The sequence below is a fragment of the Sinocyclocheilus anshuiensis genome, unplaced genomic scaffold (assembly GCF_001515605.1).
Source record: "Sinocyclocheilus anshuiensis isolate Anshui unplaced genomic scaffold, SAMN03320099.WGS_v1.1 scaffold1709, whole genome shotgun sequence".
Taxonomy (NCBI): Eukaryota; Metazoa; Chordata; class Actinopteri; order Cypriniformes; family Cyprinidae; genus Sinocyclocheilus; species Sinocyclocheilus anshuiensis.
This window is the reverse complement of record NW_015541051.1, coordinates 542,878-554,947: the sequence shown is the minus strand read 5'-3', so window position 1 is coordinate 554,947 and position 12,070 is coordinate 542,878. Positions and strand designations below refer to the sequence as shown.

Genomic DNA, 12,070 nt, shown 5'->3' with positions numbered 1-12,070 from the left:
ATTACTTTTAGTTGTGCTACACAGATCAAACAAATGACAGGAGACCAATGACTTTTAATACACAAATGTTTATTCAGCCAAACTAAGCAACATTATAATAAGAACAGATGTGAGAGAGTGGGCTTGACAGATCAGGACACAAGTCTCTAATTAAAAGAATTACTGAAGATAAATCACATTCCTCAGAAACTCTGCTTCTATATTTACTGTCACTGTGCATGGTGCCAAACAGAAACGTCTAATCCAAAGAGCAAAAAGCGTCACATTTAACATTCTTTTTTTTAATAAGAAATAAATTTTAGGCCACAGAATTTGTGGTACTGGTTGTAACCTACCAGAGAACATAAAAAATGGACCAAGTCCTATAAACCATGAATTAGACAGATATAGGAGAAAAGAGAGAGTGCACATGTAAGGGTAGTTATATTCACACGAAGTACTCCAGCTCACAGCGAACGTATGAGTTCTTCTCATCATTGTAGACAAGAGGATAATGTGCGATCAGTGCATCCTGGGAGCCGATATAGATGGAGTTGTAGATCTTCCAGTACACATCACGCACTTTGCGAGCAGGATGGAACAAACCCTATTGAGGGAGAAAAAAAACATTGGGCCATTAGATCTTTACAAGTCAATGAAAAAAAAAAAAAAACATTATATAAAGTGTGCAGATTCCATGCTGGAAGAGTAAAATGTACCTGCAAGCAATACTGCAGCATGCGGCAGGGTCCAATTGCCACCCGCAGACCCTCAAGGGCCCCCATGACAGCTTGGATAACATGAGGGGACGTTTCGAATACATTTGGCCAAACATAGTTGAGCAAATGATTGAGAGAATCTTCACAGCCAAAGCCATACACTCCCAGAGACATATGCTGCACCACAGCACTGGCTGTCTGCCTGTGTACAAGATCCCTGCAATGGAGAGCAAATACAGAGTTACAGAGGCCTACTGAAAACAAACTGCATGTTTTAATTGGTAACTCTCTTGTGAAAATCAGTCATTCTTTTCCCAGCTTACCTGTCCATCAGAGCATCCTCCAACAAAGGTGTGACGGCATAGATGTAATCTTTGCCCATTTCACCGATGTACTCGAACAGGAAGGACAGAGACTTTAGGACACCGTTCTGAACGTTAAGTTCAGGAACACGGTACTCGTTCATCAACGCAGGAAGCACGGTGAACGGCGAACATGTCTCGGCCACGATAGCGATGGCTACCGTTGTGCACACACGGTTCTGACGTTCCTGCACCTTCAGATTGTTGAGCAGCGTGGCCAGCACATCGTGAGGACTAGAGATTTAAGAACAGAAATTAAAAATCAACATTTTCAAACCTGACACATTCTGCATTGCTGAGAAGGATTTTGTGTTTTACCCAATGGCCTTGGCGATGTAGCCGAAAGTATTGACAGTAGCTCTGCGGATGGCCTTCTTGTGGGCTTTCAACAACTCTAGCAATTCAAAACAGATGCGCATCCATTCCCTGGCAGACACATACTCCGCACCCCTGCAAAGGACACAATGATGTGTTTAGGAGGCATTATCAGAATATTTCAAATGTTAATAGCTCGAATTCTGCAGGGAACTGTAGAACTGACCTGTCAGCGATTCTGCCCACTAGATCAATGCAGTTCTCCTGCACCTTCTCATGTCTGTTCTTCAAGATTGGAGTCAAACGTGGAAGCAAGTCTTTGATAGGTGGTGTCATCTTGTGCATACCTGCCAACGGGATATTTACATACTTAATTATACTCAAAAGAAAGCAAAGCAGTAGAAATAACTCAAATATATGATGCACTGAAATGATTTTTAAGGATTCCAAAATAAACGTCAATCAGAAAAAAAATTTTTTTTGCTGTTCTGGCAGAGTATTTTTGGTTGTACAAATGTACAAACAAATGTAGAGAAGAAAACTGCGGCAAAGTTGAATACTTAAGAGTTAGGGCTTAGATGCAATAGCAAACACCAGTAATGAAGCACTTTGACCGACACTCACCAATAACATTGACAATAGCTTTAAGGGCTCCAAGAATGCTACCCAGCACTTCTGGGTATTCTTCTCCCAGATACTCATACAACACCACACCCAAATGGCCCATCAGCTTTTCCTACATGGAAATATAAAAGCAAGATATATATTAGTAAGCAGTATCAGTATTTTGTTTAACCAGTCCATAAATGTACATAATGCGCCCCTCACCTCTTGGCATGTCTTCATGACCACCGCTGTGCGAGAAATCAGGTCAGCAGCCTGTTGACGGACTTTGGCAGATTTGTTGTTGAGACGCCACAGCACTGTACCGCAGATCTGAGGCAAGTATGGTTTAACTCTCTTACCCAGAGCATTTACCACCGTGCCAAAGCCATTTAGCATTACAGAGTCCTGGAGATACAGGCAAGATTATGATGTAAGATGATCATATAACAGCAGTAGGATATTTAACATGCAGCAAAGTCCATAACTCACCTCAGTGGTCTGTTCCTGGAAGGCGTACAGGATTCCATCAATAAGCTGCTCCTCCAGTTTGTGATCGATGTCAGCGGCACCAAGGTTGCCCATAATTTTCTCAATGGTCTCCATGACCATTTTTCTGTACTGCTCAGCTTCATCCTTCAAGTCATCCACGATACGGGAGATAATCTCAGCTGCCCCTACCTTATTGGCCAGTTCCACTGTAGTGTCCACTAACTGTTATACAAATAAAAAGACAAATGAGATTAAATGCATATTACTCATGGTTAACGTTACTTCTAATTATCTGATGATCTCACATACCTGTCTGTAGTTGCGCCTATCTAATGCCATTCTGTGCTGCCAGAAATGTTTGAAGAAAGGGGGCAAAATCTCTGTTTTAATGTAATTGGCTTCCACACCATCTGTGCCACAGCACTGCTTCACCACCTGGAATGTACAAGAAGAAAAAAAGAAAGTTTAGCCTAAAATGTTTTAGAAAGATTACATTTTTAATTCTTCTGAATAGTTTTTAATGCACCTTGAGGACAATCTTCTTCATTTCCTCGTCAGGTGACTGGAACTCTCGAATAAGGATAAGCATCACTTCTCTGGTGTAATAGTTGGCATATTCAGCATCCATAAGAGGAATCAAGTATCCAATGGCTTTCAAGAAGGCAGCAAGACCCTGAGACGACACAAATATATTGTTAAAAACATTTACTAAAAATCTGAGCCCAGATTTTTGCAGCCCAAAAAGTAAGTCTGAAAGCAAACAGTGCATATAAAACGACGTCAAGATTCCATTGACCAAACACATGCTCACCTTGCCTCTGTGTTGCCTGATACCTTTCCAAAGAGGTTTCAGCACCGAATCAAAGGACTCAATACCGTATGGTGTAGCAGCTTCAGCCAGGGCAGCGATAGCCAGAGCACTAATGGTTCGCACTTTCTGCTGCTCATCCACGAGACCTGAGGGGAAAAAACAATAGTTTGAGACCGTCCTACATTGCAGACAATGAAAAAATACTTTTTGTACACCCACATATAGAAAGATGGAGACCACAATGCCATACTAACCATGCTCAATAATCTCCACCAAGCTGCGGAGATGGGGCAGGATAGCACAACCCATGAGAATAGCGATCTGCTGTACGATCTTGATACCCGTGTGACGAGCCTGCCAGGATTTCTTGCTCTTGCAAACAGCCTTGAGGAAAGGCAGGAGAGACGGAATGCCCAGGGCAGACGCTACAACAGCGAAAGCACGAGCTGTCGTGTTTCTCACATACTCGTCCATGTTGTCAATATCAGGCCTCATGGTAGAGATCATAGTGGCCAGACCAGCAGCCTGTTAATGGAGAAATGCAGATTTGATTAAGGCCTACAAAATTTAAAGATTAATTAAACAACTGCTGGGATGCTGCTATCGACCAAAGATGACATTTATTATTTACAGACAACCATCTTACCTTGGCCAAGTTGGAGATGATCTCTCTACCCTCTACTCTAGCATAGTAATCTTCATCAATCAGCAAGGGCTCAATCACCACAAGAATCTGTAAGAACAAACAGGAACGTTAGAAAAGACACATGAAAGGTTAACACGTTTTCCCACCCAAGTATTAAAATTAATGCTTATATGCAATGCAGACTTACCTTGTGGACATATGGTCGAACCAAGTCATCAAGTTTGTAGAGGATACGATCAATGACTTTCACCAAGAGATGACGCTCCTGGTCCTCCAGTGTAGGAGACATCAACAATGGCAGGATCTGGTTAAAGAGGGGTCCTGCACCAAACTCTCTGGCTTTGTCTGTGATTTGACGAAGAGCAGCCTGAAAGGAGAGAGCTAGTTAAGAGATCATCCTTGCAAGATTGTGTTATAGTCCAAGTGTGAGAGAGGATACTAACCTTCCTCATAGGAGGTGTTCCATTCTTGATCTTGAGGAGCAGCTTCATGATCTTGCGCTCCTTCTGTTCTTCTGGACTGAGGGTGGACTCGTCAACTTCGACCTGCAAACAAAGATTGGACAATTGGTCAAATTAAAATCATACTTTTATAATAATGAAATTATTATAAATAATTATTATTAATAATTGATTCATAATTAATTATTTTTGTTAGTTATATTTATAGATAATACCACTAATGCCGTTACTCCTAATAATAATAATAATGTGGTGCTAGCAAAGCATCACTATTATCATCTCAAAAACTTAATTCTGTACAAATTTCCTCCAGCGTTTGTCACAGATCCATGAATGGAATGAAACAAGAAGGATATCTCTGGATCAGAACATTGTAGAGACATGGGGGTGGGCTCTTTGGACTCAAGACTGCCAAGCATTCTTTAAATATCACCCTGGCAATCTAGCCATGCCCTAGCAGCCATATAATAAATTGAACTAGCCATATCACTGAACCAGAATAACAGAGACATGAGGGTGGGCTTAACTGACCAATGGCATGGCAACCACTGAGAGCACCCTAGCACCTGTATATTACACCATAGTGACTTCTGGATTCACTTTTTTTTTTGTCTTTATTTTGACAGGACAGTAGTAGAGCAATGACAGGAAGTGAAGTGGGAGAGGGTGAGGGGGAAGGGATCGGGAAAGGCCCACGAGCCGGGACTCGAAGAAGGGACACAAAGAATGCAACATCGCTGTATGTCGGCACGCTGCCCACAAGGCTATCGGCGTGAACATCTGGGTTCTCTTTTGACTCACTGTCAGTAGGCTTTAGTTATCATTTTGGCAATGGTCTAGCCATGCCCTAACAATCATTAAGAATATTTCAACAACTATATAGTAACTTGAATGGGCCACATCTCTGGATGAGACATGGAGGTGGACTATTTTGACTCAGATTGCCAAGTAGTCTCTATAACCCTGCCAACTGCCTATCCAGACCCTAGCAACTGTATATCAATATAAACAAGCCATATTTCAGCACCAGAACATTGTACAGACATGGGAGTTGGCTCTCTAGTAATCACACAGAAGACCCAAGTAACTGCCTAGTGCCAAGTTTTGCCACGGCAAGCACCTACTCACATTTTCTTTATAAAATGTACAAATCTTATTATAATTCAAATTATTTATTAATACTATTACACATACTAAAAGTTATGTTTATAACCTTAATAATAACAATTATTATTATTAAATATACAACATTCTAATAAAAGACTAACATTTTAAAAGACTCTTTTTTTTTTTTTTTTAAAGCATCCAGAAAATCCGAGGTTTTCCACAACCCTGGGATTCCTGGTGTACACGGGACTTACCAGCAGTTTATCAAAGTACTGGATGTCATCTGGCTTGAGGAAGGGCAGGTTTCCGGAGGGCTGATCGTTGACTTGTTTCATAGATCTGTCCTCTGTTTGCATGTGGAAGCCAGTCATGCCTCCGATGGGGGTGGGGGTGGCAGCTAACTTACGTGCTGGGGTGCGGATGGGTACATAGCCTGCTGGTGGGGGCAGTACCTAGGGAAAATGGCAGATGAAAAAGTTAGCAATAGCAAAATATCAATACATAAATTTTCTGACAGAAAGTAATGGCATTCTGTAGGAAATAAAGTTATGTACTTTGTATCCTTCTGGAAACATGGCATCAAGTTCCTCATCAGTCAATGGGCGATTCCTCTCGTCAATCTCTCGCTCCCAGCGCCAAGCCTGCAGCTGTTCTGGAGTCATGCTCATCAGGTGACCTGCAAACATTAAAAACTTTACAGCAACTTTCACTTTTAACTACAAGAGAAACAACCAACACCATCGGTCCAGTACCTGGAGTGGGTGTGGCCATATTCATAGCAGGTGTGCCCAGAGGGGTTTTTCCAGGGGTGAGCAGAGGAGTTGAAGAGCCCATCTGACTGGCTGGTGTTTCATCCCATCTTGACTTCCTCTTGCTTGCACCTGGGGTGGGCGTCTCACCCACTGACTCGTCTCCTCTGTCTGTACGTGGAGTCTCAGCCCAGCCACTTCCATGACCAGGTGTCTCTGAAACACACAAAATAAAATGATTTCAAATCACTGTGCATTAAATATCTGTTAGTGAATGCACCACAAACTGGACAAAATATAAGACCTCTCTCTGTCTTTGGTGTCTCATCCCAGCGGTTCTTGCGTACACTGGAAGTGGCCCCTCCGTGGCCAGGAGTGGCATGTCCAGGGGTGTCTCGACCTGGCGTGGCAGCTCCAGCTGGGGTGTGGCTTGGTGTGGGTTCCCACATACGGGTGCTCGGAGTAGCTCCCGGGGTCTCGCTACCTTTGGAACGGCCAGGTGTCTCATCCCAGCGACTGCTGGAAGGTGTGTGTCCTGGTGTCTGGGTAAAGAGAAGAACAGGATTAGCAATATTATATTATATATAATTAACAATATATATATGGCTTTTTTAATTCAAATTAATTGAAGAAATAATCTATTAAAATAATCGTTAGTTGCAGCCCTAAAGCTGTTAAAGAACATTGACTCACATCGGCACCTCCATCTGCCTGGTCCCAGCTGGACACTTTTCTGGGTGTGGTGTTGCTGGGGGTTTGGTCAGCTGTCTGGTCCCAGCGTCGTTTGCGTTTGGCCGCAGCAGCCTGAGATGCAGCAGAGCCGTTCACTGCTTTCAGCTCTCCAGATTTTGCTTTCTCTAGCATCTGCAGCCTGATCTCTCTCTGGAGAAAACACATTGAATATTTTGGTCAAATAGGAACATCTCTTAATTTACCAATCACCAACATCTTACAGTTTCACTAAAAGCCGATGTTATTTACCTCCTCTTTGGACAGATGCTGCTCCTTCATAACATCCATGTACGTCCTGACCTGCATCTTGGGGTCCGGCGTTTTGCCCCCTATGCGAAAGAGCACCAACAAAATGCGAGACGGTCAGCCTAGTAAGTCTCAAAACCAGCATTTTCACACACAAAGCACTAGAGTCAACTGTCCCTGAATAGATGGCCTTAAATGTTTAAATTACTATCCTCTCATAACACAAAACAACCCTAGACAATAAAAGCTAAGCACTCTTAGTATACAGTCATACATTAAGAACAGGCAGGTACAAAGAGGTTTCTGTTGCTTTTAAGAGGAGATAAGGAGAGGATATAGCCATCACTGATGCAGGGTCCTGGGCTGCGCTCTCCAGAATACGTACACTTTCAGTGCCAAGGGTCCCTCTGCAGTCAGACTTCAACCGGCAGAAAAGAAGCCTAGAAAATTTCTCTTTACCATTAGTAACACTTTGGAAAAGGGTTTGAACTCACACACACAATAGCATACCACCTGTTCTGCTCTTGTAACTCATTTTAAAAACACAAAAAAAAAACGACTTTGCAAAATTGTACTATCATTTATTGTTCTATACGTGTTGCAGCCAGAGACACTGAACACTTTGGGGAATTCTAATAAAATCTTTAAAAAATTAATTTGAATCAGAAACAAATTAAGGAAAAACGCACACTTGTGCATACTTATGCATTTAATTTCATTAAAAAAATATAAATACATCTACAATGGATTGGTATGAAAAGTTCAAATGAGAAGGGAGGACATGAAGTTGAGAAGAGAAAAGTGTCCTTGATGAGGCTTTAAAAATAATATATAACTTCATAATAATAAAAGAAAAAACGTTTCGTGAAACCATGGTGGATTCCCCTGAAAGACCCTCTGGCCTCACGTCAGAGCAAAACTACCAACTACGGTCTTGATTTATCTGTTAAACACGCTGCTTTTTGTTGACCATAACCTACACAGGACGAGTTGCTGCACCCTTAAGAGAGTGCAGACAGGACTGGCAAAGCAGTACTGCTGTAGGAGAGAAATTAAGGACAGTTAGTATGGGCCTGTGGAATCTTGGTACACAGATTCTTCAATAGATATATCTCTATTTTATGATAATAAAATAGAAAAATATTTACACAACAGTTTTGTAAAGCTTCCTCTGTCTGGGACTACATGCAAGATGTTTTGTCTGATCCAGAATCAATTCCCTCCCATAATCTGACCCCATCTGGTGCAGTTTGAGTGTGTGCAGCCTGTTGCAACATGTTCTGAAGTTCCTAAACTCCTTGCTAATTTGTACCAGTACGAGCACCCACAGGCCATATGTTTAAAGAAACTAAAATGGCTGGAAAACATTTTATTGGATGTTAAATTTGGCTTCACTAGGTTTTGTAACAGACTACAAGCGATATGCACAGTAACTTGCAAAGTATGTCCAGAAGTGGCTCAAGATTATTTAGAGTTCCACTCTTTTGGAAACATTACTAACTTTGACACATCATAGGTGTCTAGCCAACATGCCATTGGGCAAATATATAGAGTATATTATGGAACAAGAGAAAAGTGAAAAGAAAATTGACAGTAACTGCACAACAAAGTGCACTGCAGCCTCTGGCATTATTAACTCAATAAAAAGTGTCTGTTTGATGTGTCTGACTATTGTATTGCCTGTTACACACAAAAAAAGTACATTAACCCTTCGAACAACACACCTACCTGCAAACTATGTCCTGATGGGACAAATGACACCACCCAACCAACTGTCTCCCAAAATCTTTGCTGCCCAACTCACTTAAAACTCTGAATCAAAAATAACTGGTTCTCAGCACATCCCATTAAAAGATTTATGTCTTACTAAGACAGTCTTGCAGGTCAGTCGAATCCAGGGAGCAAGTTGTTGGGTGGTGTTCGAAGGGTTAACCAAAAACAAAACTGGTCTGGACCGGAACTTCATGAAAAGAGTAAATACTGATCGGCATGGACAGATAAAATAAACTGAGAGGAGAATAGTAGTGTAAAATTTACCATCAGCAAATGGGTCGTGACGCTCTGGGGAGATGATCATCTTTTGTCTGCGTTTCTTGTACTCGTCCTCACGGTCTGAAATCTTCTGTGGTCTGTGTTCAGCAAAGGGATCATACTGCAGGATGGGCAAAAAAAGAATATTGTATGATGACAGTTAGCTTTTATATCTTTCAACAAATGCATCTGGGAAACAAATTGAAGCTTCATTAAAAAAGTTTGGAGCTTGAAGATGGAATCTCTGTTAATTACCTGCTCATCTGACTGAGGAATGGAATTGAGTATTGCAACCGGTGCATGATATCCAGGTTTCTTCTGTCCAAGCAGACTTGTGGACGAATCTTCATCATCATCCTGAAATTAAAATAGTTAGGTTCAGAAACTCCTTCATGCAGTACTTACACATGCTGACATGGGCTCTTCTAAAACTATTTAGGATATTATGCTATCACTTACATCTTCCTGCTCGTTGGCAGCAATTGATGTCACATATCCAGCAAAGCGGCTGTCACTGCCTCCGTAGATCTCCTGGTCATAATATCCAGTGGAATCAAGCCCAACCCCCTGCTCAGCTCCCTCCACCAGGGCAGCTTTCATACCCTGGATTTCCAGGATCTGAGCCTCAATGTCTAAGCGAAAAAAAACAACAACAAAAAACAACCAGAGATCAGAACACCAAAATACCTATAAACAGGTGAACGATAACTCATATACGCCTCATAAATTACATTTACACACCCACATAGTGCAGTTACACATACCCATGCTTTAGAATAACATTTTACATGCATAGCATGATCCACTAATAAAAAAAAGTGCGTAAACAAGCACAATATAAACATATAAACACTTCGTTAGAGGGGCGAGAAACGGAACAATTATCCACATAAGTTAGTTTACATAAGCACGGCAAACAAACAGACAATGAATACAATTTATAATTCTACAGAGAAACAGAAACAACCACTCAATTGGATTTTTTATAAAGATAAACAACCTTATACGGGTAACGATCTGGTCTGTGTTTGCAACGCCATTTTGGTTTCCATACATAATCGTTCAACCAGCGTATTTTTAACATTCAAACACTATGCAATAAAAACAGATAAAATGTCTATAGACTAATACGTATTTCTGCAATGAATGTTACAACTAACTATGCTATAAACCACAAGACGAATTTCCAGACAGAATATTAGTTAATATTTGTCATGTGCGCCACGGCCAGGTTTGATTCAACGATCAGACGCCATATTCTATTCACCACCTCAAACTGGCCTCATTTTGCTTTTTCTCGCTAATTCCACTTTTTAGGACTAGAAAAGAACAGACACCCCAAATGCAATGTAGACATAAACTACAAAAATCTATATATTCTTCAATAATCTTTGAAAAATGAATTTACCGTCATGTGTTTTGGCGATCTGCGCCATTTTCCTGCTGTTGTGTGAGCCTCAGTACCGGAAGGCCTTTGACTGCACATTCGACTCCGCTGCGCTCACGACAACGCGCAGACGCATTCCCTGCGGCACAAACAATGCGCATGCGCAGAGCACAAATACTAGATGTCAACACCATAAATTAAACACAATTAAAAATGAAATAAAAAACATAGAAAACAGACTACATTTTAACTGATCAGAGGAATACACATTAACTCATTTGAGCTATTTAATTAGGGCTGTATTAGCCAGCTTACATTTGAATTACAGTTACTGCTATCATAAAAATACACATATATGTAGGATTAAAATTCCACATGTGTCACATTTAATGTCCAACAACAATATTTTAGCAAAATGTATATTTTACCTAGAATTATTGCGCTCCTATTCGATTGCACGCCATCTGTTTATAGTGCGCATGCGCGCAGCAGCGCTCGTTCACTCGCGCCTCACCCACTCCTGACAGCAAAATGACTTTCTAACATTTACAGATGAGGAATATAACTGTCAGTTATACACTGAGGAAAACACAGCGTCTCAAATGCATGAAACAGCACAATATATTCGCTGTTTGCCATAGTGGACCCATGGTGGGGGGCAGTGTTGGGGGTAACTCATTACAAGTAACGCGAGTCACGTAATCAGATTACTTTTTTCAAGTAACTAGTAAAGTAACGCATTACTTTTTAATTTTCAAGAGAATATCTGAGTTACTTTTTCAAATAAGTAACGCAAGTTACTTTTTTTTTCAATTTATTGATTGACAGCTCTCCTGTCCCCTTGTTGAGAGAAATCAGAAGATGTGACTGTAGTTCTAAAATAAATATGAATATGCATTCATTCATCTCACTCACACAAAAAAAAACACAGATTCAGTATTCCTCAAAATGAATAAAAATAATGCAACTCAGAATATGACGCAAACCTGCAATAATTAAATGTTAAACAACACAAATATGCTTTATTTAATCCCATTCTATTAACCAATGTCTTTGCTTCTGACCTTCGATGATCCAGTTCAACCGTACTAATAAGCACAAATCAGTCTAGACAAACATTTGTGTGTCTTTTTTTATTGTCTTTTTTAAGTGTGTTGAAATGTCTTCTTCTGCATTCTACTGTACGGACGTAAACTTACTTTCCCTTCAGCCTGAGGCTTATTCATTTCACGTTTGGTGTGAAAAGGCTTTTTTTATATTTGCCAAAAATATAACTTTTTTATTTTAAAAACAAACAAGCAAGCCCTGTCCAGATTTAAAAAGTAACGCAAAAGTAACGTAACGCATTACTTTCCATAAAAAGTAACTAAGTAACGTAATTAGTTACTTTTTTATGGAGTAACGCAATATTGTAATGCATTACTTTAAAA

General features: G+C 40.6%; 1 protein-coding gene across 2 annotated transcripts; it reads right to left on the bottom strand.

Annotated features, from left to right (window-relative positions):
• Positions 1-91: 91 nt before the first annotated feature.
• Positions 92-10,764, bottom strand: LOC107690614 (splicing factor 3B subunit 1-like). 2 transcript variants are annotated; one of them, XM_016488996.1, is made up of 25 exons: positions 10,662-10,764; positions 9,713-9,885; positions 9,509-9,610; positions 9,260-9,374; positions 7,226-7,305; positions 6,938-7,126; positions 6,549-6,786; positions 6,248-6,460; positions 6,050-6,171; positions 5,750-5,947; positions 4,371-4,472; positions 4,115-4,294; positions 3,928-4,014; positions 3,536-3,806; positions 3,282-3,427; positions 2,997-3,143; positions 2,780-2,905; positions 2,471-2,692; positions 2,204-2,386; positions 2,000-2,111; positions 1,602-1,722; positions 1,379-1,510; positions 1,022-1,294; positions 699-915; positions 92-586 (listed from the first exon to the last, which is right to left on the bottom strand). In XM_016488996.1, the coding sequence occupies exons 1-25, from the start codon at positions 10,687-10,689 to the stop codon at positions 428-430; spliced, it is 3,936 nt and encodes a 1,311-aa protein (XP_016344482.1). In that variant the 5' UTR covers positions 10,690-10,764; the 3' UTR covers positions 92-427. The 2 variants fall into 2 exon arrangements, with proteins under 2 accessions (XP_016344482.1, XP_016344483.1); XM_016488997.1 differs by lacking the exons at positions 9,509-9,610; positions 9,713-9,885; positions 10,662-10,764 and having other exon boundaries at positions 7,608-9,347.
• Positions 10,765-12,070: the final 1,306 nt, after the last annotated feature.